This window comes from Paramormyrops kingsleyae, chromosome 20, assembly GCF_048594095.1.
Source record: "Paramormyrops kingsleyae isolate MSU_618 chromosome 20, PKINGS_0.4, whole genome shotgun sequence".
Classification (NCBI taxonomy): Eukaryota; Metazoa; Chordata; class Actinopteri; order Osteoglossiformes; family Mormyridae; genus Paramormyrops; species Paramormyrops kingsleyae.
This window is the reverse complement of record NC_132816.1, coordinates 8,613,573-8,641,003: the sequence shown is the minus strand read 5'-3', so window position 1 is coordinate 8,641,003 and position 27,431 is coordinate 8,613,573. Positions and strand designations below refer to the sequence as shown.

At 41.2% G+C, this 27,431-nt stretch overlaps 1 protein-coding gene across 1 annotated transcript; it reads right to left on the bottom strand.

Moving 5' to 3' along the window:
* Positions 1 to 8,906: 8,906 nt before the first annotated feature.
* ccr7 (chemokine (C-C motif) receptor 7) lies at positions 8,907 to 12,809 on the bottom strand. The gene is made up of 3 exons (XM_023824899.2): positions 12,653 to 12,809; positions 11,714 to 11,763; positions 8,907 to 10,768 (listed from the first exon to the last, which is right to left on the bottom strand). Exons 1-3 carry the CDS (start codon positions 12,666 to 12,668, stop codon positions 9,704 to 9,706), a joined length of 1,131 nt encoding a protein of 376 aa, XP_023680667.1. The 5' UTR covers positions 12,669 to 12,809; the 3' UTR covers positions 8,907 to 9,703.
* Between the last annotated feature and the right edge of the window lie 14,622 nt (positions 12,810 to 27,431).

The window sequence follows — 27,431 nt, the reverse complement described above, 5'->3', positions numbered from 1 at the left end:
TTTGACTCCGTTAAGATGTTGCTCAGTAGCTCCCCTGTCCTAACTGCTCCAGATTTCATCTCACCATTCAAGTTAGAAGTGGATGTTAGCGGATTAGGTGCCGGTGCTGTCCTCCTCCAAGAAGACAATCACGGTTTAGACCACCCTGTCTGTTACTTTTGAAATTAGTTTGTAAAACAACAACTTGCGTACAGTACAATTGAAAAGGAGGCCCTAGCCCATCTACTAGCTTTACAACATTTTGAGGTATATGTGGGAAATTGTGCTCGGCCGGTGGTCGTATACACTGACTATAATCCTTTGGTCTTTTTGGCTCTGATGTGTAATACGAACCAGCACCTCATGCATTGGGCTCTGATCGTACAGGCCTTTAACTTAGAAATCATACATATGGAAGGCGCCAGTAATCTCGTAGCCGATGCCCTCTCTAGGTACTGACTCCTTTAGTTATTTACAGATGTGGTCTGTTTGTTTTCTTTTTCTCTTTTTTTTGGTTCCCTGTGTTTTCTTTTGTTTATTGTGGATATTTGGGTGATTACTATTGTTTTGGTTAGAGCGTTAGACTTAGTCTTTGTCATTTTGTTTCCCCTTGTTTTCGCTACGTTTAGAGTTAGCTTAGTTTGGGACGTGTTCGTTAGCTGTTTTGGTTGTTATTTTGCCGTGGGTCACTCCCGAAGTTTGTTGCACCTCGTGTTTGTAAATGTGTCTGTGGATAAATATAAAAAGACTACAAAAAAAGATCCCTTTGTTTCCTGTGTTCCCTTTGCCCATTCCCTGGTTGTCTTGTCTTCCCTCCTCCCTTTCCCTTAACTTTCTGTCAATCCTTAACCCTAGACTGAGGATCGTAACAGAAATTGGGGGCTCGTCCGTTCCTCTTTTCTGTTTTGTGGTGTGTGTGTCTCTGGGGATTCTGGGCTCATCCTTTCCTTGCTTTTGTTGCCTTTCTGTCTGCTGTTTTTCGGACTTTGTAGGCTTGTCCGTTACTCGTATTTTTCTTCTGTCTCGGTGCTGTTTTCCAGTAGTTCGGAGCTTTGTTCTTATTTCTTTTTGTGGGTCTGTCTGGCAGATTTTTTTTTGTGTGTGGGGGTGGTGGTGGTAGTGTGGTAGTGATGGCCCAGTTCGACCTCGTTGCTTTCACCCTTTACCCCACACTCGAACAATTCGATAATTCAATAATTCTGTTGGATCCATCATTTGAAAGTAGAAGGTTCATCACAGTACTCAGATCCTTGCTAGAACGGGCCGTCTCGTGAAACTAAGAAGACATTGACTGGTAAGAGAAGGATACTAAAACTCCAACCATCACACTCAGCAGTCTGCAGTGCTATTTGGGTGAAATTGGAGTGGAGGTGAATGTCCACAATTTCAAGTGCTCTCCACAAAACATGCCTCTAGGAGAGGGTAGCAAGAAGCCATTCCTTAAGAAGATCCACATAAAAGCATGTATGGCATTTGCTAGAAAGCATGAGGAAGACCCAGTTAGGATGCGGGAGAAGGACCTATAGTCAGATGAGACCAAAATAGAACTATTTTGCTAGACCTCAACGAGGTACAATGAGTGAAATAATTATTTGACCCCCTGTTGAATTCCTAAGTTAACCCATTAATAAAGAAATTACGATTTCAGGACAGAGCAGTCACTTTGTTAGGAACATTACGGCTTTTTGGATGCGGGTGTTAGCTTCGCTGCTGCTATTAACACTAATGGCACATTAGCGCAGACAAAGGGCTGCATAAGCCACACTTACGTCTTGTTTGGCGGTTAAAGGTGTTCGACATTCATTGGTGTGGGAAATGGCAGTTCTACTGCTAAACCACTACCAAAAAGACTACAAATGCTGCGGTGGTTAAAATAGAAGTGTCCTGTCAGGCTGTAAATAATAACTTAATGTTTTGGCTATTGGTCCGGGTCCGTATGGGACAGCTTCTGGGTCCGGACCGCGGTCTGACTGTTAGTGACCTATATAAGAGTCTATAATTTCTATGGTAGGTTTATTTTAATATCAGAAGATATCGGCTCATGCCAATCCTCCTGTGTGCCAGGATGCTGTCGCGGAATCAGATGCAAAGAAACTCCTTTAATTACGAAAAAAGGCAGATCGTTGTCCAAACATACCACATACAACACAAAAAACCCAAGAAGCTGACAGGATCATTGTCATGGGGCAGGCTGGGGTCGGGCGATGTGCGGAGTCGATCTTGGGGCTTGGCAAATCTCATGGTCAGGGTACAGGCAGGGGTCAGGCGATTCACATCGGGCATCAATGGAGCTGAACAGAAACTCGGGGTCTATAAGGCAGAGCACAGGTCAGAAAACTCGGAGAGGCAGAAATCGGAAAACACTCGAACTCAGAAAAAACTCTAGAAGATCTCGCATTGGAGTGCAAGATCCGATGGCTAAAATAGTCTCTTTTCACTAATTTTATGCATTCTAGATATGTGTGTGTACCTGTTTCAGCCCAACCCTTGTGTAGAGGTAGGAGGTCTGTTGCATAATTGTTGGTTTTATGAATTCTTTGATGTTTTATTGTTGTGTTTTATTTTATGGAATACTGCATGGTTTTATTATTAATAAAGTATTTTTATGCAGGGATGATGACAGTAGGGACACCGTTGCTTTCCTGTTATCTTACTCTGCAGCATTGAGCAGCCTATGTAGTATGTCCTATTCTGTCAGGAGAAGAGATTCCAATTATCTTCACAAGCAGGCAGTTTCATCTCCCAGTTTCACAGTCAGCACTATACACACACATGCCTCTGACCTAAGGCCACGACAACAGTCCCACTATGCACCTCTTCTAACCCTACTGTAATTTTCCTTCCACATTCCCCCCTTTTGAACTCGTTCACAGCACATTGGACCCAGCATCTCCTTCCAAGCCCTCATCATCTCATTCAGAATAAGCATGTCCATGGTCAAATTCACACAGAGTGGAGAGGGAGGGTCAATCCGATGCCATGCTGACGATGACCTGGCAGCTTGCTGGGGTGGATGAGGTGGTGAACAGTCACGGTTGGATTTTAGGCTTCATGGGTGGTGGGTGCAGGAGCATGACAGTCTTAGTCTTTGAGGTGAGAAGAGCTGAACCACACTTTAGCATTAGTGTAATTACCATAGTTATAATAAGCAAGAAAACCATGCCAAAATGAGAGCCTTAAAAATCCTGCTATATCAGGTAATAAAGAAGAAAACCAACCATCCCAGCCTTATACTTATGCATTTCATTCATCTGATAATGTACTAGATCCTTTAGATCAGAGGTCACTAACAGTCAGACCGTGGTCCGGACCCAGAAGCTGTCCCATACGGACCCGGACCAATAGCCAAAACATTAAGTTATTATTTACAGCCTGACAGGACACTTCTATTTTAACCACCGCAGCATTTGTAGTCTTTTTGGTAGTGGTTTAGCAGTAGAACTGCCATTTCCCACACCAATGAATGTCGAACACCTTTAACCGCCAAACAAGACGTAAGTGTGGCTTATGCAGCCCTTTGTCTGCGCTAATGTGCCATTAGTGTTAATAGCAGCAGCGAAGCTAACACCCGCAACCAAAAAGCCGTAATGTTCCTAACAGAGGGGCTGCTCTGTCCTGAAATCAATAAATCATACAGCTGAAAACTTTTCAAACACAGTATGTGTTATATAACGTGTTGGATAAATAGACATAGTTTATTGTTGATTTCATGTTCGTTGAAGTTTCTGCTTTTTAACATATGTATAAAGTAATGTTATCTGTTATATAAATAAACTCGGGTGAAACAAAAAATTTACGTTTTCATGGCTGCCAAATCTCAAGGATCTGTTCTGTAAAGAATATAGTTCAGTTATATTGATGATGTAACACGGACCCATTTGGATGGGACAAGAGGCCAGGCCTCCGGCTTTTCTCTGGAATAAAACATGTGAATGTGACTCTGTTCCCCATCTACTTCTTTTAGTTCATACTTACCTGATACTTACCCAGTATTGTGATACCGTAACATGGTGTCAGGAGTGGGATCGTAGAACGATGTTAAGACGAAATACTGAAAAAAAAAGAAAGGAAGAAGACGAAAGAAATATGGAAGACCGAGCACCACAGCAGCAACAGGAGGTACAGTACAGCCACAGTTAGCCCTGCAGTATTTCCCGCCAGGCAAGTTTGACTTCTCGAACACTAATGATTGGCCAAGATGGATAAAGCGGTTTAAACGCTACAGAGTCACATCAGGACTGGACAAACAGTCAGAGGAGTTTCAAGTGAATGACTTTATGTACGCGGTGGGTGACGAGACCGAAGACATCTTCAATGTTCTACCTCTGACCAAAGGGCAGAGAGAGTCATACAAGTTAGTCATGGAGGAATTTGAAAAACACTGCATCAGCAAGTGGCATGTTATCTACGAAAGAGCATGCTTCAATTGCAGGAGTCAACAGCCGGGTGAGAGTGTTGAGTCTTTCATAACTGCTATACACACGCTTGCAGAACATTGTCAGTTCGGAGTTCTGAGAGAAGAATTGACAAGGGACAGAATAGTGGTCGGATGCTAAGCTGTCGGAAAGTTTACAGCTAGACCCAGAACTGACACTAGCAAAAGCAAAGACCAAAGTCAGACAAAGTGCAGCAGTGAAGAAGCAACAGTCTGTGCTGAGGGGGGCTGAGCCAACAGCAGGACAAGTTGAAGCAATATACAAAAAACCCCACAAAGGAAAAAAAGTTTTACATGAGAAAACAAACAGTCAGTCGACAGGATGTGGCAAATGTGGTAATGTCAAGAGACACCTCTGGAAAAATGTCCGGTCCGGGAGGCGGAATGTAGGAAATGCCATAAAAAGGGACATTTCGCTAGAAAATGCAGGTCAGCCAAGACTGTGCATGACATTACACAGGGGTACAAGAGCGGTGAAGAGGAGGAATTTGCTTTTTTGGGAGAAGTGAGATCAAAAGGAGAAGAGGAACGGATTGGAGTGTTGCAGTTGGACGGGGAGGACACTGCATTCAAACTGGATAGGGGAGCTGCAGTTACTGCAATTCCAAGCAGTACTTATTCCAGTAAAATACATGGTGCACTGAGACCATCTAGTTTGGTGTTGTATGGAGCGGGGCATCACAGACTCGATGTTGAAGGATGCTTTGAAGGGAACCTGACCAGTAAAGAAAGAGCAACTAAACAAAATTTGTATGTTGTTAATGAACTGTCAAAGCCTCTTTTAGGTCTCCCTGCAATAAGGGCTCTCAAGCTGCTAAGGCGCGTCCATAAAGTGGAAGCCCAGCAGGAGAACCTCAAAGCTCAGTTCCCCACTGTATTCTCAGGGCTAGGGGAATTATAGGAGCCCTACACAATTGCGTTGGAACCGGATGCCGTCCCATATGCCCTGTCTTCTCCACGGCGTGTGCCTCTCCCTCTGCGTGACAAAGTAAGAACAGAGCTGGACCATATGGACGGTATGGATGTCATCTCCAGGGTGACAGAACCTACACCATGGTGTGCAGGCATGGCGCTATTGCCCAAGCCTAACAGAAAGGTACGGCTGTGTGTGGACTTAAAACACTTAAACAAGTGGGTTCTGAGGAAAAGACACATCCTCCCAGCAGTAGACCATACACTGGGAATGCTGGCGGGGGCAAAAGTCTTCACAAAGCTGGATGCCACCTCCGGCTTCTGGCAAATCCCGTTGACAGAAGAAAGCAAGCTGTTGACAACTTTCATTACCCCGTTTGGGCGGTATGCCTTTAATCGCTTGCCGTTTGGAATTTCCTCCGCACCAGAACACTTTCAGCATGTTTCAGATGCTGGAAGGATGTGCAGGCGCGGTGTGTCATGCCGATGACATTCTTGTGTATGGAGAGAAGAAAGGCTCAGCACAATGAGAGACTGCGTCAGGTCCTAAAGAAACTCCAGGAAGGGGGACTGACTTTAAATGGTGAGAAATATGAGTTTGCAAAAGACAGCATAACATTCCTGGGCCATCGTGTCACTGTGGACGGTGTGACGCCTAACTCAGGGAAGATTAGAGCAATACAAGAGATGCCGACACCAACAGATATCAAAGGGGTGAAGAGATTGATGGGAATGGCGAACTACCTCAGTAAGTTTTTGCCACATCTTGCATCTTACACACATCCGATCAAAGACTTGCTCTGTGGAAAGAACGAGTGGTGTTGGGAAGCGCTACAGAAGGACTCATTCCAAAGACTAAAGATGGCACTGAGTTCCACACAGGTGTTGGCCGCCTATTCTCCAACAGCTGAAACATGCGTTTCTGCTGACGCCTCATCGTTTGGACTGGGGGGTGTCCTAACCCAGCAGCAGTCAGATGGAACATGGAAACCCATTGTCTCTATGTAATTTAGGTTTATGCATTTGGGATACCTGTTAGAGTGTGTCACCTGTAAACTCTGTTTTGGTGTTTAGAGGGATTTCTTACTTAAGGGGGAGGTGTTCTGTAAAGAATATAGTTGAGTTACATTGATGTTGCATCACAGACCCATTTGGATGGGACAATGGGGCGGGCTTCTGGGTTTTCTCTGGAGTAAAACATGTGAATGTGACTCTGCTCTCTGTCTACTTCTTTTAGTTCATACTTACCTGATACTTACCCAGTATCAGCTCAGTGATGCCCTGGTGCAGATCTGGGAGGAGATCCCCCAGGACACCATCCGTCATTTCATTAGGAGCATGCTCCAACATTGTCAGGCATGCATACAAGCCTGTGGGAGCCATACAAAGTACTGCATACGATTTTGAGTTGCTGCTATGAAAGTTTGTTGTGTCCTGACGCGATGAGCACCATTTTGTGTTTATGTATATGCGTTGTCATGGTGATGGGGTATTTGTGTCTGTCTTTTTTTAAAATTTGTTTTGCTCTGGCAGTGCCCTGAACAGCTAGGTGGGTCCAGGGTAGCTCTGCCCTTACGCAATTGAGTGGCCGGCTCCATGACAACGAGCTGGTGGGGCGGGGCTTGGGACTTTCAAAGATGGCGGCCACCATTGTTTGGGGCGCTCTCGCTTGGGGTGGACGTGTTCCCGAAATGCTGCAGAAAGACTAAACGTTTGGACTTTCTTATAATGTGGTTTTGCGACTTGCTGCAAGGACGACGACGACGGCCCGGAGGCGAGTGGATCATGGCGCGGTGGTCCAAGTCCCGATGGAAAAGCGGCAGCAGGAGCAGCAGCCACAGGATATATTTCCCTTCCTCTCTTGTGTGTGCAGGTTTCAGATTGCAGCGGGTGAATGAGAGCACCGGAGCTGTTTGGAGCAGCACCGAGAGAGACAGGGAAAGAGAGCAACTCTGACCCCCCGCGATCCCTAAGCCGGCATGAAGGGAAGTGGCTGCAGTTAATTCAGAGTGTGAGCATTTCGAGGGGGAAAAGAGAAGGGTCTGGGGTCCGTGACGTGACGGAGGTGAGGTGGCACCGGCGACGTGGAGCAGTAACCGGGACGGACTGGCTGGAAGGAAAGACGCCAGTACCGGAAGTGCTACGAGCGCCGCTGACGTGGAGGAGTTGGAATTGGGCCAAGCTGGAAAATCGGGACTCGAGAGCAACAGAACACAAGGGGACGTTGGGTGCTGCCAGAGGATTTGTTAGTTTTGGTGATTTATTTTGGTTTAGCGAGGGCCTCGCGGTGAGGGTGCGAAGCCCCCGGACTATTAAGTTTGTTATTGTTATTTGTGCCTTAATTTTGTGCACTATTATTTATTGAATGTGGGTGTTTTTCTTGTCTTGTGCTGTGCCCCTAGTAGTGTTTCCCCCATCCCCTAGTATAATCTTAGGTGTGCTGTGCTTTCATGGAGGGTGCAGTGCTGAGAGTACAAAGAACTATTTGTTGTGTACGGTAGTGTGTAGTGCTGTGTGCTAAAAGAGGCTGCTGTGTCCATCACGGGTGTGTTGGGAGGGGGGGTCCAGACCAGGGAGGGTTGCATCCAGGCTGAGAAGCAATACCCTTGTGCATTAAATGTGTATGTAAAAACTCACTACGACCTGCGACTGTTTCCTCTCTGTTGACTGTGCTCCAGGAGATCCAAAAGGGGTTAAAAAAACTTAAAAGTAACCAAAATAAATAGCTGTTGGGGTCTCTTAACCTGGGCCACCACAAGTTCTGCAGAATGGACTAGCCTGCCGCATCATTTTATCACTTTGATTTTCGGGGTGTCTTTGAATTCAGCCTTCTGTAGGTTGATAATTTTCATTTCCATCAAACGATGTGGCATCCTTTCATTCCTAACACATTACCCAGCCAATATCAGTACAGACATCCAATCTGCATCATTAAAATCTGCACTCTTAATTTAGAAACAAATGAACACACAAACACACACACTGGCATACCTATCTGAATGTGAACCTTCCATTCATTTCTATAGGAAAAACCATAATCCCAGTCACAACACCCATAACCCCTACCCAGCCCTAACCATAACCACAAGTAACCAAACAAAATACGAGATTGCAGTCACAGATTTTTATAAAACTGCATTTCTCCTTGTGGGGATTGAAAAAACATTCCCCACAGCATCAAAATAACAGGTTTTTATCACATTTGGTCCCCACAATGTAAGATAAACCTGGACCACACACACACTGTCATGATCTGCTCGTACGATCCTTCCATGTGCCTCGTTACCTTGTGTCAATTCCTGATTGTATGCAGCTGTTTTGTGTTATTTCTGACTAGTCCTGTGTATTTAGTCCGCGTTCAAGTTTGTTTCCCCAGTCAGGTCATTGACGTGTTCCCCGTGTAATTGTGTTCTGCCTGCAATAAACACTGTTCTTGGATTTCCGTGTGCTCGATCCTGATTCCCCGCTCCCTGCTCATTTGCCCTGCACACAGTCCTCACACACACACACACACACACACACACACACACCATAATGTAAGAAATTACAAAACTTTTTTCTAAAACAAAACAACTGGATATGAGTTGATTATTTGTTTATTTGCAAAAACACAGTAATACACATATTTCATTATTTCAATGGAATTCATTACAGATATCATTTGCATTTCTGAGCGCACTAACCTATATTTTTTGTCATGCTGTACAAACATTTAACATTAATATGATAAGCCTGTATACACATAACCAACATTAACATAGCTTTAAAATATGCTGTCAAGATCTATATTTTTAGAAATTAAAGATAATAACCAAGAAACCAGACATTCAGTTGATTAAAACATTTTAAGAGCATAATAATTGGATTCTATTTGGTATAGATCTTCACAATGTTTACACTGACCCATTCTTTAGGTATTTTACATTCATTGCATAAGAAAAGTTTTAGGTAAAAATAGACGATGAAAAATAAAAGATTGTCAAACAATACAAGTAATACCATTTATGTGTATAAACATTATTACATGTATTATATTCTTTAAACTAGTAATCATATTTTTTTATTACACCGCAATAATATATAATATAATGCATATGATCACTTCACTTGACATATCACTTCACTTGAAAACAAACACAGACTAAGCAGAGTATAGTGATAGAGGGAAATAAGAAGGCCGTGCAATTGGAGTGTCTCAAGCAAATGTCAGGTTTGTATTATATATTTGGATAGCTGCATATCTAGTGTCCTGAAGGTTTATGGGGAATGTGAACTGTTAGCTAAATATTTAAAATTTGAGCAATACTGGAGCTAATGAGCTACAGCATATTTAGCTGGATGGTGACCATTTGTACCAAAGCAATATGATTGCTGGGTTTATGGAGAAAAAGAAGTGCTGGTTTCAGTATCCTTAGTGTCAAACGACCTTTTCCTGGAGCAGGTGGTGTACTGGAAGAAACGCTCCTGACTCACACAGCCAAGGTCTTTCAGCAACTTGAACAGGTCGTGACGAAACTTAACTCCAATGAAGGCATAAAGGAAAGGATTGAGGCAACAACGTGTGAATGCCAGGCTCTGGGTGATGTCTAAAGCAAAAAGCAGTTCGTTGTCAAACGCACACTTCATACTACCCCCTGAGATTGTTTGTATCAGCAAAGCTATGTTGTAGGGCAACTGAAAGAGCAAAAAGACAGCCACCACAGCAAAAATGACCTTGATAGCTTTGTTCTTTTCAAAGTTCTGTGCCTGCATCAGTGTTTGCACAATTCCACAGTAGCAAAAACCCATCACCACAGCTGGCAGGACAAACCCTGCAATCATCTGGCTTATCTGGATAGTCATTCGCACATTTTTCTCACCTGAATTAATAATTGCGCAAGTACGATTATCATTGATTCCAGTGTATGCCATTTCAGGTACTGAAAAGAGTAGGGCAAGAATCCAGAGCACAACTGAGGACACCTTGCTGAAGTAGACTGCCCGTGAACGATGCCGATGAGCTGAAATAGCCCGAGCGATGGCAAAATAGCGGTCTACACTGATGCAGGTCAACAGAAGCATTCCACTATAGAAGCTGACCTTGTAAATGCTGTACATGGCTTTGCATAAGAATGACCCTAGCATCCACTCATCAAGGAAGCTCGCTGCCCAGAAGGGCAATGTCAACACAAAGAGAAGATCAGCTCCTGCTAAGTTGAGCAAGTACACATCAGTCATCGTCTTCAGCCGCTTAAAGTAAACATAGGTGAGAATCACAAGCAGATTACCCACCAGGCCTACAAAGCAAATAAGCGAGTAAATAGTGGGCATAAACCAATTGCGGAATTTACGGTTTGATTGCTTCTCACACACTGTAACATAAGCACTGTAGTCAAAATTATCGGTGGAGTAATCATTTTCAGCTTGGCCTTTCTCTGTCACGTTCTCCAGCGACATGCAAGTCTGAAGGAAAGACAAAAGGTTAATTTTGATTTAGAACTCATTTTAAAAGTATGCCTGTATGTTTAAGTATGCATATATTAGGTATCATCATATACATTAGTCAGAAATATACATTAGACCTAAGATTCAGTATACTAAAGGGCTTTACTGTCTTAAAACTGTTACATCCTTCCATGCATCCATCGATCAGCATGAGAAAGCTAGAATAGTTTATCACTTGTTGGTAGGCTTATGTGTGTAGGTGGTATGTTAGTGGATACTAATATGTTCTGACAAGTTCTTCTACGCATGTGTTGACTGATAAAGTGGATTCTACAGTTTCCATTTCCATGAATTCAAAATCATTTGAAAAACATGACTGATTGTGAGATTTTGCACGTTACACATTCATACAACAGTCCTGTGTCTGCAACTGAAACTAAAAACAGCGACTAGTACTGCTGCCTGGGGCTGTTTTTTTTGCAGGCATCAAAGTACACATGCAGTGTAGATTCCTCTTCTTCCAACAGCCCTAGACACCTTTGCAAAGCTTAATACCACTTCCTTTGTCATAAGGACATTTGTACACATACCTCAAAACCACAGAGCAAATAGTACTTCTAGATTTGGATAAAAGAGAACGCAGGTGTGTTGGTCAGGTGAACGGTACGTGAAATAAGTCACAAATACTGGCTAAATTTAAAAATGTATGGTGTGTGTTTCAAAATGAATATGAAATAGAATAAGAACCTAAGAACATAAGAAATTTACAAGCAAGAGGAGGTCATTCGGCCCATCAAGCTTGTTTGGGGAGAATTCAGCTAATAGGTCAGAGTTGTTAAAATCTTATCTAGCTCTGATTTAAGGGAACCCAAGGTTTTTACTTGTACTATAACAACAAGAAAAATATTCCATACTCTAAGTACACCCTGTGTAAAGTAGTATTTTAAAGCATAAAAAGTTTACCTTGACGTAAAAAGTACAGATAAAAAAAACAGTTCCAGGAAGAGTAGCTTCTGTAAAAGAATAGAATATGGAGATTAAATCATTAATAAAACTATGTTACTGGTATCTGAGACACATATCCAGTTATCAAAGTCCCTCTCAACAAAATGACTCAAGATCCATTATTTTGGGAACATACGCCTTAGCTCATCCAGACTAGCCCCACCTTCATCTGCTATCCCTAATCTCTTATCTATACTGGATGCCAGAGGTTTTCGTAGTGTTTTTGTAATAGATTTTATAGCTCTTGGACTAATGCTAACTTGCAATTGTTACTACGTCTTATGCCTAGTGGGCAACTTGACAGCTGCATGCTTGTAATGTACTATCTGTCATGCTTGTGCATGGCTTTGTGAAAAACATCTGCTAAAAAAGGGTTCGAATTTTTAGTTTCCGTTGGGTGAGCACGAAACATCCTACAGTATCAACCAGTTTTATATGTTGTGCAGGATAACTTTTAACTAGTTTAACTATTGTTGCTCATTTTTTAAGCAATGCATCATTCACCACAAATACCCTTTCCTATTTTAAACATGGCAATTATTCAAAACAAAATTTGTCCATCACTGAAACTTTAACACACACACACAAATGCATTAATTCAACAAAACAAAGGTATACACAACCTATTAATAAGTTAAACTAAGATATCTTAGAGCTATCGGCTAAAAAGTTACTATTAAGAATAATTTATATCAGTGACTTTAAATATTGAGTTTAATATAGAACATAAAACAGGAACTTTATTTTTATACCTATAAAAAAAGAGCGGGCATTTCGCTTACTCTAATGCAAAGTGTTACTTGACAAAGGTGTCTACATACAAATTTTTTGTAACATCTACACACATAAATGGAATTGCGCTGTTATAATTGATTTAAGAATAACTGAATCACTCACCTATGAAAGTGTACATGTTTTTTATGGGTTAGATCCAAGCCTGACTAAAACAACTTCTCATACTCTTCAGTGAAAGAAGCACTATCATCTATCCCTGTTAAGACTTAGCAGGAGAAAATATCATTCATATCAAGTGTCTTAGTAATTAAGCCTCCTCCCCCATGCAAATTCTGAGCCTCTACATGCAGTCCCTCTTTTACCACAAAGGCTTATAGTATATTTCCGTTACAGTTTTCTTTGCAGGTGGTAGAAATGTTTCAACAATGGTTAGAAATAATATAACTGAACAAACTACTTAAGCTTAAATTGTTACTTTATTTTGTATGACTTTAAAATGTTATTCAAAATGTTTAACTCAAGTTTCAAAATAAATCCATCAATGAGCACAATCAATGTCACCAAAATGAAAAAAAAAATCCCATGAGTAATACTTAAACGATGATAATCAAAGTAAAGAGAAGTGATAGGATAGCCTGAAACTGTGAAAGATAAAAGCACACCATAAAGTAACGTCACAATTTGCCTGTACTGAGTATTAACATTGTCAACTCACTGCATCACAAACATCAATACAGTGGTACCTCGACCCACGAACAGTACTGTTCACGAACAAATCGGTTTACGAACCAGATGTTCGGCAATTTGTTGTACCGGTTCGCGAACCGTGTTTCAGGCTGCGAACACACAAACATCCCCGAAAAACACCCCAAAGAAGCACCCGAAGCACGAAGAAGTGTACATTACGCCCAAGAACGGTTGTGGAATGTATAGGCTAAACCTCTTCAGAGGTCGAATATCTGAAAAAAGGAAAAAATATAGAGAGAACGTTCTGTTATAGCGGTACCTTTTAGTGATTGATAAACATGTTTGTGATGGTTTTTAACAGTCACATATCTATACATAAAATTGTAATACTTCATTAATGACATAAATTATTAAGTAACTCCAATTTAAGTGTTATATTCTCCATTCACATATAGTGGCAACTGCATATTGTTTGTTTACAGTACAAACAAAGAAGTTCATCGCCATACAACGCGTGGCATCACGAAATGTACATAAAAATTGTAGGCATATGAAAATAATGTAGAGTATAATAAAAAAAAATCACATTTTAGATATTACTGTATTGTTTTTGACTGTTACTCAGTCTTTTAATGTTTTTTTGCGGGGATGTTTTGTGGTTCTTTTCCGTGTTTTGGCGTCTTTTGAGCGACCAGCCCGCCAACAAGCGTATGCTCAGTTGTACTGTTTTATTTAATTTAGCATTATTTGTGTATAATTAAGGTTATTTTAACTTAAGTCTATATTCTTGGTCACAGAACAACATAAAAAATTGAAAAAATTCAGTGTTTCTGAGGTTTTAACGAATTTTTGTAGGTCTATTTACATTATTTAAAGTGGGAAAAAATTATTCATTTAGTGAACTTTTCGGGTCATGAACCTTGAACGAATTAAGTTCGTGTCGAGGTACCACTATATATCTCAACAGAAATGTTTCTTGTATTTCTCAGGCTCTATTTTCTTTCATGCATCACCACTTGGGCTACTGCTCAGTAAACACAATTAAATTCCCCCATTCAATTTGGTGGTGGTGGTGGTGTGGGGGTTCACACATAATACATTTTAGAAACAATAAATAGAAATACTGTAGTATAACAAAAATATTATTATTACAATATTACAAGCCTATACTTTACACACTGTCCCCACCCCTCCAAAAAATTCAGGTCAGGTCAGGTCAGGTTGGGGAGCATGTGCTGATGCAATGTGTTGCCATGCCTACCACACAGTGAAACTCCTCGGGATCCTGGTGGGCAACCCCCCAGGCAGACATAGTCCCACCCTCCGGAAATGGCCATCCATCTGCTGCAGCAAGGTGTTTCGTGGGCGTTCCCCTCAAGGGAACTCGCCACATGGCCATACTGCCATAACTGACGCTCCCTCACAATGCAGGTAATGTGCCTCATTCGGGACTCCTCTAGCAACCGCTCGTTCTACACAAAGTCCAACCAGCAGTACCCAAGGATCCTCCGAAGAGACACTGGATAGCGTTAATGTCTCACAGCCATTGAGCAAGACAGGGAGCACCAAGACTCTAAAGACTTGAACGTTTGTCCTCTTGCAAAGATATCGGGAGGACCACACACCCCTTTCCAACGACCTCATGACCCCCCATGCTCTTCCAAAAGTCTATTCACTTCATAGGAAGAGTCACCAGAGACATTAATGGCACTGCCGAGGCAGGTAAATCTCTCAACAAGGTCGACATTCTCCCCACAGACAGACACACTGCTGATGGCTGTGCCCAAGAAGTCATTTAAGGCCTGGATCTTGGTCTTTATCCATTGCACTCTCAATCCCAGACACTCAGTCTCCTCACTCAGTCTTCCGAGAGCCCCAATCAGAGCCTCCATTGACTCTGGGAAGATCACAGCATTGTCGGCAAAGTCAAGATCAGTAAATCTTTCTTCATCAACAGATGGCGTACAAGTGCTAGACCCCACGATCCTGCCCAACACCCAGTCCATGCAAGCACTGAACAGAGTAGGAGCAAGAACACACCCCTGGGGAACCCTAGAATTAACTAGGAGGAACGTGGAGGTTCTCCCTCCACTCTGCACAGCACTCACAGTACCAGTGTACAGGGTACCAGTGTACAGGGTACCAGTGTGCAGGCCGGCCATGACGTCCATCAACTTTGGGGGGATCCCGCGAAGTCTCAGGATGTCCCACAGGACAACTTGATCAACTGAGTCAAATGTGTCACGAAAATCGACAAAGGCTGCAAAGAAGCTCTGCCAATATTCACCCTCATTGTCAATATGCAGTCCATGGTAGACCAGACTGTTCCGGTGGCTGATCAGTGATCACGGATCCTGTTAAGGATAAGCCTAGCAAGGACAAGCACTGAGAGCAATGTTATCCCCCTTTTATCTTTGGGGCAATTTGCCTGAAAATGAAACCAGGTGTAGATCTTCATCCATAAAGTATATTTTGAAGCAGACATACTATACATCAGATTTATCACATTTACAAGGTCAAATGTCATCTGCTTTCACCCTTCACTGTGCTGCCACTAAGTGGTGGTGCTTAAATTTTGGGGCAGTTGGCCTCAAAATGAACACTGTACTATAATACGTGTCTGCAAAGTTTGGAAATGATGTGGCAAATGCTTTTTGAGTTATTGTCTTAATGGGATCAAGTGTCAAAACTGCCCTGGTTTTGCTGTAGGATCACCCACGCATACGCCAGGGCTGAAATTCCACGTTGCTTGAGATAAGGCCCAGCCTGGAATGAGAGGTACGCCTAGGCACAAAAGGGGGGTTAGTGACCCCCCCCCCCACACACACACACACACACATATATATACACAGATAACAAGGGTGGCCATCATTCCAGCTTTGGCCCAAATAGCCCAAAGATTTAGGGACCTACGGACAGCATAATTGACCTCAAGGATGGGGGTCCCTCAACTTGGCACGCAACCCCTCCCCATCCACCCTGCCTTACAAACCACAGCCTCACCCAACGCCCTACAGAAAGCTCTCTTTTAAGTTAGGCCTGTATATCCTGTATATGTGTTTACTTATTATTGCTAGTCTCAGTATCCTATAGGTTATGTTTGTTTGTGTCCTTAGACAATCTTAGTGTTTTGTGTGGCACCCTTATAACCTATAGAGTATCACCTATTTTACCCTTCTCACTTGAACCATTATATAGATATGGATAAATATATATGTACAGTCACCCCTGCATACATGCTCTCATGCTTATCCTAGAGGTATCGTGAAAATTAAATAATGTAACCAGGTATCTTAGTAAGTCTTCTAACTATCAGAGGTCTTTTCTTTCTTTGTCTAACAACCCCGCCTTTTTGCATTCCTCGGTCGGCCCTTATCTGATCTTTGTGGTCCGTTAACACTTCTTTGTCTACAACTACTCTGTGTTAAAGACTGAATCAATGTATACATTATAAATCCTGGAGAGCAGATCATTGAAATAAGCCACACGAACCAAAATGTGTCGTTTCCAGATGTTTAATTTAAATTGGTATTGCAACAAACTAACGGTTACGCCTATCTAAGGGTAAGATGTGCTGTTTGAATGCGAATATGCAATGTCGTGTCTGTACAACTTATCCAAAGTAAATTCAACCTTTGTTGATGTGCAACATAAAACACCTATACTATACATGGATGTGATTCATTAACATACATAATATAAGAAATTGCTAATGAATTAATAGATGGTTTGAGGTGCGAACCCTAGGCTGGTATGGCATGTTTAGTGTCAAACTGATGGAAAATCACTCCTCCTTTCAAATCTGGTCAGTGGTTACCATGAAAGTGTATGTATCAAAAGTTACACCAGTTTAATGAAAATCATCGGTAAAGTGGCATCAGTCTAGCCGTAAATACTAAAAGGACTGCCACAGACACCCCTCCGAAAGCCTGCCAACTAGACGGCCAGCCATTGGGTCAGGTGTCGGGTTCCTGGTCATCCCTATTCATGAACTTTAGACCATAAAACTTGGCGCCTCAGATTCAGGCAGGAAGCCCTCCAGAAAACCACCAAGAAATTGCCAGAACACTGTGAAGCCCGGTAGAGAAGCCCGTCCTGAATCCTGCCGGTGAAGGCCTGCTATACCCAGCAGAGAACAGCATCCCCAAGATAAAGCCTTTCACCTTAAAGCTTCACAAAGAGTGAAAATCCAAGGGGCTCCACACCAAAAACCACCATTTTCTCAGCTCATCACCTGCATCTTACTGCCAAGATCCCCTCCACTCTTCAACCAAGTAAACCAACTAGATGGCTTGTCTTGTGTATTTCAGTCTGTGTTCAAGTCTGTTTCCCAAGGGCTGTCATTAACGTTGCGTGTTTAGAACCTGTTTATCCTGAATAAACCCCGTTTTCTAGTATTCACGGCTTTCTTCGCCTGCTTCCATGCAAACCAACCGTGACACATGCCCTGCCCATCTAACCCTCCTGTTTCCTCCCAGTCATGGCCCTAATGGTTTTTTTTTTATTGTAACCCATTTCAGTGTGACAGACTATGTATAATTCACTGAGAAAAGAAAGCACTCATACAACTTTTTCCACATCTTGACACTGAAACGGTGTCAAGACGCAGTACAATAGCAAACAAAATAGTCACACAGCACTATATAACATATAACATAAAAACAGCAAAATGGCAATATATAAAACCAACAAAAATGGCAACAAAATCATATACTGTGTGGACCAAAAATGCAACAATGCTGTAAAAACTGTAATCACTATTTATAGGTTATAAAAGTTATCAATTGTTTCTCTCATGGCTTTATATGTTTATTTGTTGTTGTAGCTGTTAGGTATCCTGTCCTGCAGTGAGAACAGGGGTTAATTATTAGTGGTTGAATAATGAACCAGCCCTTATGAACAGCATTGTTGCAGAGCTTACTGCAAAGTCTGATATTGTTTGTCAAGTCACAAGCCTTTTTTTTTTTCGTTTTTGGTTTTCTGGGTTTTGTCTCTCTGCTCAGTCCTAGAGACTGTTTCATCGTTTCCCCTTTTGGTTTTCTTGCACATCTCTTTATTCTTCATTTTCACACTTCTTTACAGAGTACCTCTGGCACAGTTTGGGGGGCCTCATCACAGCGTGTTTTCAAAAATGGTCTCACAAGTTTACTCTTAGTAACTTGAGATTTATCATGTTAAATGAAACTGTGTATCTAAAAAGCAGATGCAGCATAAGTTTTGTCTTCTCAACTCGTCTTACCATTTTTCAAACTTTTTGCCCCTTTTTTCAAAATCCTGTCTCAGAAAAAATTGCCCTCCCCTGCCCAATCCATGTCACATTGTTCCGACCAGAAGCATTTTCACAAAACAAGAGAGCACAGTAAAACCTTACAAAACATCAGTTGTGGAAAAGCTGAGCATCTTTCAGACTTAAAAAGCAGAGAAGAAATAATTACTTCTTTTAAAAACTTAAAGTTCATCATAACTCTCAGTGGGCTGTATCACATTCAGCAGCCAAAGAGCGATAAGTACTAGTTAATGTATAAAGTTAAGGTTGATCATTTTTTTCCATGTAAGTCTTACCGCACTCAGATAAAGAGAAAAGAATCAAAAACAAGATGAGTCAAAGCAAATGGAAAAGTGGGACTTTCAGTTTAAATTTTTTAGAAAACCCGAAAAATCGGGTGATTTTTTAGAAAATACTCCATCGAGTGAGTATATATTTTGTGATGAGACGGCCTGCATGAAATTACATGCACACTCCCAGGGCAAGATCAGCACCATCAAGCTGCTGCTGGAGGAATGGGGCCTGCACGGAGGAATGGGGCCTGCACGGAGGAATGGGCAAAAAATAGGTACAAAAATCGAGGTACTAAATGTAATAATGTACTTACTGTGACGTCCGCCGCGCAGACGGACAAGCAAACAGATGCGTGGAGCCGGTAATACGGGCAAACGGGGTTTATTGAGGACAGACGAGCAAACACGGCAGACAACATCAATGACCGATCAGGGAAACAGAGGAAGACGCGGACTGATATACACAAGACTAGCCGAAATAACAGGACACAGGTGATCACAATCAGTAATTCACATGAGGTAAATGAGGGGGCGTGGTACACACGAGGATCGTACGAGCCGGGCTTGACACTTACTTTTTCCCAGCAGACAAAAGTGACATTTATGTTGAATTTTCTTGAATAAATAATTTCACAATCAAACATTCATTGATTTTATAAGATGACATCATTTTATCTATCAAACCTCTTCAAATTAAGATTAAATATTTGTTTGTTCAAATATGTTGGAAAAAGACATTTTTCAAGTGGTTTTTTCAAGATCACACTCGAACACCAGCAACACCAACACAACCCTCAGCAACTTTCTGGGCATTATCACCCACATCACATTAGAGTCAGCAGTCGCACCCAAGTCTGCAAGTTCCTCACGCATACTGTGTGCAAATTCATCAGAAACAGCTTGATCTTGGAGTCTGGCAAAGTCCAGCCTCATTCTCTTAGTAGGTGGTAGCCTACTGGATCTAACCTGAATCTTCAGAGTAGCAACAATAAGTCGGTGGTCAGAATTAACAAACTGGGCACTTCTGTAGACCCTGCAGTTCTGCAAGAGCCTCCAGCATCTGCCCATGAGGATGTGATCAATCTCTTTTACCGCACCACCAGTATTGGAGTACCAAGTCCAATGATGCGACTGCAGGCATTGGAACCAGGTTCCAGCGACCCGGAACCCCTGACCTTTCGCAAAGTGAAGGAACATGGAGCCACTCTCACCCCGGTCTCCTGACCTATGGGCACTGACACAATCCTCATAGCCAGCCACGTCAGTGCCAGTTGTCTCATTGAAGTCACCCATGACCAGAGGAGTGTCACCACGTCGGTACCCATCAACCACCGAGCAAAGCTGCGAATAAAATGTTTCCCTCAGTGAGACATCACTCACCGCGGTCGGAGCATACACTGACACAACAGACAAGACACTCAAGGAGCACCTTAGCCTGAGTCTCATAATACGCTCATTGAAAGGAGTGACATCAGACATCATCAGCAACAGCTACTCCCTGAGTATGGCAGCCATCAGACTGACCAGACCAAAAATATGTGTATCCACCTACAGAGATCTGGCCACTCCCCGGTCTGCGCACCTCAGATAGCTTTCACACCAAGCCCTGGCCGGAGCTGGTGCCGGTACTGGTGCTTGGCTGGGTTGGAGCTAACATTGGCCCCACTAAAAGCCGTGTCACATTCACACTGCACTTGGTGCCAAAAGGGTAGAATGATGACTTCAGTGTGTATGTGTGAGAGGGACCCGTACTGTTTCAGAAGTGAAGAGAAAAATGGTGCAAGGTGCAAGATGCGATGAACGCAAGACTTTTTTGAATTTCCTGCAAATGCTTACATTATTTTTTATTGTTCCTGGGTTTAACCCAACACAGTTCATTCAAAATTTCTGAGTGTCCCATAAGTCGTTTGAGTACATCTGCCAACAACACCTTTTAAACACAGCGCTTGACTAATACACCCAAATGATATTGAAGTTATCCGTAAACACATCCAAGAGCTTCTTGATTCAGGAATGATCAGAGAGTCAGAGTCGCCTTTTCATCACCGATTGTAGCAATCAAGAAAAAGAACGGCCAGGTCCAGTTGTGCATTGACTACAGAAGGCTGAATTCATGGACGCTCTTCCAAGGCTTGAGGATATATTCACGGTGTTGTCATAGTCCCAGTGGTTTTGGTTCTTGATTTGAAATCTGGTTATTGTCAGATTGAAGTTAAGGAGGCAAACCTAACACCTAACGCCTTTGTGTGCCCTTTTGGGTTTTAGGAATTTAACTGCATGCCCCAGGGATTGACTATCACACTAGGGTGGTAAAAAAAAATCAACTTCATGAGACATGACTTCCACAATTTTAATTTTGTTCTATGTCTGGCTATTGTCAATTGTGCCAAACTGTAAGCCTTTTGGGGAACATTTAGAGGTCAGTCAGAAATTAATAATTAAATGCATGAAATGAAAATACGAAATTTAAATTAATTTTCCACCAAACATTGCAATGTGAACAAATGCACCTGGAAAAAAGTTAAAATACATACTTCATTTACAACTGAAAATAGGCCTGTTGACCTATTGATTTATGATCCACAGTTCAGTGATGACTGATAACTAATGTCATTATACCACAGTAAGAACAAAATGTTTGTTATGTGTGAATGGTGAACGCAAATGGAAGTCCTACATTCAGTCAGTGTTCATCAGTGTGGTTTTGGAGCACGTTGGATAGGTCTTCTAGTGCTGAGCAACATGGTGAAGGATGAATCATTTCTGCTTCTCATTCTTTGTGAGACTTGAACTATACTGCTGTATTAAAACAATTCCTTTCAGTGGAGTCTGGTTTTCTCCCTAGTGTGGCTCTGACAAGCAACACCTGTTAAGTGTTTGTCTTACCTCTCGTTTATGCCCTTGTGTAATTCACTCCAAGGTCATTCCATGTCAAATCATCACACTTTCGGAACTCTTCATCACGGATTTTAACGAAACATGGCATGTTGATTTGGTCACATGAGTAACTCATGAAACTGAAATTGGGTGTGCCTTGGATCAATATTGAGAGAGATTTAAGCGAACAAAATTTTAACTTTTTTTGGGGGGGACTATGACTTTGACTGGCTATATCTACTTTAATATAAGCTGCACAGAAATGGTCCTCATATTGTTTTAAAGCTATTGTCTATAGATTGAATAAATAATATGCCATCCCCATGTGAATAATTACTATGTAATAACTGATTAAAATATTAAAAATTAAATAACAAAAACACCTATATTTTAAAATTGATCCATTTTTTACTACAGCTAGCTTATAATGTCATGAACATCTCCAGAAAATTTGGTCTTTGGTTTTTGAGTTGTTGCTGAGATATCATTACGTATGTGAAATGTGTATCAAAACCAGGATAGTTTATTTTCCTCTTTAAGTTTACACTTTTGACTAGACACTGGCCTACTAAAAAGGGCCTTCATGTGTCAAAAACCTGAAAAACTAACAAAAATAATCAAACTAGATAGGCTTTTATGCTACTAGGGCAAGGAAAGCATTTCAACATTGGTGTAATAATGCATAAGTTACATATAAGCAGTACTGTTTAAAGGGAAGGTGGGAGTGTAAGAACATAAAGAATTGCTATACAGTCAGACCGCGAACATTCGCGAGGTTAGGTTCCAGAACCCGTGGCGAATGAGGAGGATTCACGGATGTTTAGTAGAGTCACTAAAAATGGTAATATGTGCTTATTTCTATAGTTTAAACCCTAAATATGACCCCAGTCATGCTCCCAAAACACTTTAATTTAATTTAAAAGTTAGCTTAATACATTACCTTTTAAAAAAAAACAAATGTTTGATGTAAAAATAGAGTACAGTATTGGCTAATAGATATTTGTCACATTAGTACATTTACAGTATACTAATGTTACCCCTACTAATTCATAGAACACGGCATTGGCTGCCGTTTTCTTTTGCATTCACAGTGAAGTAAAATGAGTAAACGAACGGGACTGTAAACTTATTGACTGAAGTGATATACGTAACCAAGGTACAATTCAATAAAATACGTAAAGGAAACATGTACATGTAATTTTCGTGGCTCTGTGAATTCGCGATTCACGAGGCGTGAATGCACAGGGACTGACTATACTCTCAATTTCTAGTCCATCAGAGCCTTTGACGCAGCTATTGTGTCTTTGCTTGAAATTGTGTATGTCTGCCCTGTTGCTGTCACAGGTTCAACTACTAAAAGCACATCCTGATGATCCATAACAAGCCTATCAGGATAGCATGGGAATGAATAGGATGGAGATGGTCCATGAGGATGTAAAAAGCTCAGTCTCAACTCTCTGGTGCTGGGCATAGTTTCAACACATCCTAGCCACCAATTATCATCATATGCAGCCACGACATAACCTTTGATGCTTGCAAAGTCGAGTGATTCCCTCAGTGTGCACTTATACTGGATCGAATTGCTCACCTCACTCACCTTAGATGAATGCAGGACATTTATTAGCTATATTTACTAGCCATGTGGGCCTTTTCAATAGTATGGCAAGTACATTTGTCTGCAATGACATTAATGAAGCTTTCCTTAAATTTCAGTGTAGCATATTTGTAACCTTAATTAATGTTATTACTTACTCCTGTACTTGTTATGCTATTTCATGTCAGTTTGGCTGCCATTAAAAAGGCCCATCAGTGATATGAAACCATGTGACGCTACCTTTAAGTCAAAATATCTCAGCAACAACTTGAAAACCAAAGACCAAATTTTCTGGAGATGTTCATGACATTATGAGCTAGATTTACTAAAAAAAATTTTTATCAATTTTGAAATTTAGGTTTTTTCATTATTGAATTTTTAATGTTTTAATTAGTTATTACATAGTAATTATTCATATGGGGATGACATATTATTTGTTCAATCTATAGAGCTGGACAATAGCTTTAAAACAATATGAGGACCATTTCTGTGCAGCTTATATTAAGGTAAATATAGCCAGTCAAATTCATAGTTCCCCCTCAAAAAAGTAAAAACTTTGTTCGCTTAAGTCTCCCTCAATATTGATCCAAGACACGCCCATTTTCAGTTTCATGAGTTACTCATACGACCAAATGAGCATGCCAAGTTTAGTTAAAATCCGTGACGAAGAGGTCCGAAAGTGTGATGATTTGACATGGAATGACCCTCCAGCTGCCTACTGTTATGCTCGCTCATTAGTCTTTTCATAAAAGTGCTTCCCAGTCCTGTGCTCCCTAGTCCTGGTTTTAACATCAATCCTGTCTGTGGCTTATCCCGTTAGCTGTGTTCTGTACTCCCAGTTTTGATCCCCCGTGATCCTGTTCCTTTCTGTTAGGTCTTTTGGTTTAAATAAACCATTTGTTTGTTCCATCTTCTGCTCCCATGTCCTTCGTCCTTCAGTGTGACAGTAAACATTTTGTTGTCAACCACAACAGCATCAAAGAATAGCTATTTTGACATGATATTTCTAAACATCACTAGTACCAACAAATATTTAGTAATAAGTAACAATTTCCAAACTAACCACATTACCACAGTGTCTTGATCTGAGCAAAACTGAACTAATAGTGAATCTCATGAAGAGCCAGCCACATTATGAGGATTATTATAGGACTATTATAGTCCCACACTGTTTAAAATTATAACTGTATCTTATCTATAACGTAGAACATACTCAGACTTGTGGAGGCAGGTTCTGATCAAATTTTTATCATCATCTTGTGGACCACCCAACTAACATACCTACAGTTGATATAAAAAGTGTACATGCCCCTGTTAAAATGCCAGGTTTTTGTAACATAAAAAATGAGAACACAATAAATCAATTCAAAACGTTTCCTACCTTTAATGTGACCTATACAATATACCATATTCCTTTACAAATCAATTGAAAAACAAACAAATCTGTTCGGGGGAAAAATATAAAAAATAAAAACATACAATAAGCTGGTTGCATAAATGTGCACACCTTTAAACTAATACTTTGTTGAAGCACCTTTTGATTTAATAACAGCATTCAATCTTTTTGGGTAGGATTCCATCAGCATGCCACATCTTGACTTGCCACTATTTGCACACTCTTCACACTCTGCAACACATATGCTGTTATAATAGCCACCAATGAGTGGCTACTATGAATACAATATTGATAAGACCTGGGCCCATGGAGTAAAAGGCTAAATGGAGGAAAGGGACTCAAAAGTGAGTAGGCACACTGCCCTCAGAGGTTTGAGCCGTGCAGTATTCTTGTCAGTTAGTAACTTTAATGCCTCAGATCTGATCTTAAAAATTGATTGGATTATTAAGTCAACGTTACAGTGTGATCCGAGGTTTCAGTTATCTGCAGTCTACCATGGTCCTAAAAAAAAAGTTTAAAAATTACTGAACGGTTCATGCGTTTAAAATTGTGTGCCACATGAGTACAGGCTGTAAACCGGTGAGTACCCACAATAAGCTAAGAAATTTTTTAACAAATTATTCCTATTACCGGTTACGTACAGGTACATTTTTCATTGTGAATTGTATAACAGTATCCTATGTTTTAGCATTGGTCTTTCATCATTTGAGGAGTATAACAAGCATCATTTTCATTGCTTGAATACATGACATTTTTTTATTACTATATCGACAGCTGTTTTCATCTTCTTATATCTTTATCTTACTTCTTTTAAGGGCTGTTTTATAAATGGGAACCAGGTGAACAGTGTTCTGGTCAGGATAAGACAGCACCAGTTTGGCCATGGTTCAACATGCTTTCTAAACATTACCATAGCAGTTGTCTAAAACCCAGTTCCTCCTGGTGTCACATTTAGCATACTATTCAAAACAAAAAAATGCAGTTCTTAGGTTGCAGTTTTAAAGTTACCTATGACAAAAGTCATGGCATTTGGGTTTGCTGTAGTTGCTTATGAACAGAGCCTGCAAACTGTACAGCAGCCCTTGAGGCATTACTCCGGGGGATTACTCCTGTTACGGGTCCCACGTTGGGTGACCTACATAACAAGTATTAGGTTCCCGATAACACAGGGAATAAATGGTCATACAAAGAGACATAGCTTCACCGTCTGGAATCCTCACTAGGAATGAACGTTTATTTAGCACAATTTCAACAAATGTAACTCTCATATCTATCTTTGCATCACTGTATACTCAATACATCTCACATGTATTAAAATACAATTTCTTCTTATTTCATCAATTAACAAGGAAATAGCGATACACCCTGAATTAAATATTCATCCATCATCTGTTCACTTTTAGGCTTTTGTTTCACTAGTACCATGTTCACTCAAACTTAGGTTCGCGCATTCATAATTCCCCGTTACTTTCGCTCATGACGTAAATACAAATTAGATTAATACTGTGTTATGTTCTGGTTTTCTGGAGGCTTTCAATAACGCAGCCAACGCAGACATATTTGGGAGCACACCTCCGTTGTTTTATTTATTGTATTATTTTATCCCTTCTCCATCTGGCACATCACCAACAGAACCGAGGTCACAGTGTCACCTATTGGTAAGGCGTATACACAAATAAGGCGGGGGTGTCAAACTCCTGTCCTGGGGGACCGGAGCCTTGTGTAGCTTAGTTCTTCCCTGTTCCACCACAAATGATTCCGCCAAAGAGCTGTGTGGTAATTAGCACAAGGAGATGCAAGGAGTTGAATTAAATGAGGGGAAACCCAAAAATACGTAGGACTCCAGCCCTCCAGTACTGGAGATGGACACCCCAGAACTAAGGGCTATATATAACGGTTTGATTTACCAGCTAGCCCCCCCTTTTTCGAAGAGCTCTATTACCTGTGTTCAATAGCGCAGATAAACTGACATGAGAATTGTTGCACTGTTGTGAGACACAAATAGAAAAACATCTCCTTAGATACATTAAAGCGAAGAACATCGGTAAACATGTGTGTGCGCACAGACACGGTGTTTCCCATACGACCTTTCTAGAAACCGGAAGTACACACAAGCATATATGGGGACAGGGAATGCTCACATCAAAAGTTTCCTTCAAGGAATAACATACGTATTTTGACTGGGGCAAATAAAACACAAAGGACAATATACAACAAAAAAATGTGGGGCTTCCCCCTTATTAGCCTACACTCACACTTGGTGGAAAACTCCGTATTCATTCAAACCAACTTCTCACATTGACACATCTTAGTTACGGTTATTTAGTTACACATGACAACACCTGATGCTTTGCAATTTGCTGATAACACAGAGAATAAATGGCCATACAATGAGACACAACTGCACCATTCGGAATCCTCACTAAGAATGAGAGGAAACACAGTGATGGCACATTACAACTCACAGGCTTTCCACTATCCCACCGCTGCCCCCTAGTGTCCAGGAGGTAAATACTAGTGATGTGCAAACGGAATCTCATTATAACTAGCACACAAGTATATACATGCTATGGGAGGCTATATATTTAAACCTGATTAACGTATAACACCAACAGTTTTTTTAGTATTGTATTTATTACTATAGGTTACAAATAAATATACAGAATATTCACTCGTTTTTAATCACAAATTTTATTTGTCAATATTTTGCCGTACAAACCGGTCCTCACTCGTGGCAATACTTATTCTGGCCAATAGATGTCACTGCACTTCATAGGCAGTGTATTGCCCAGACTCAGAGAACCGAAAGACCCAGTGAACCGGAAGAT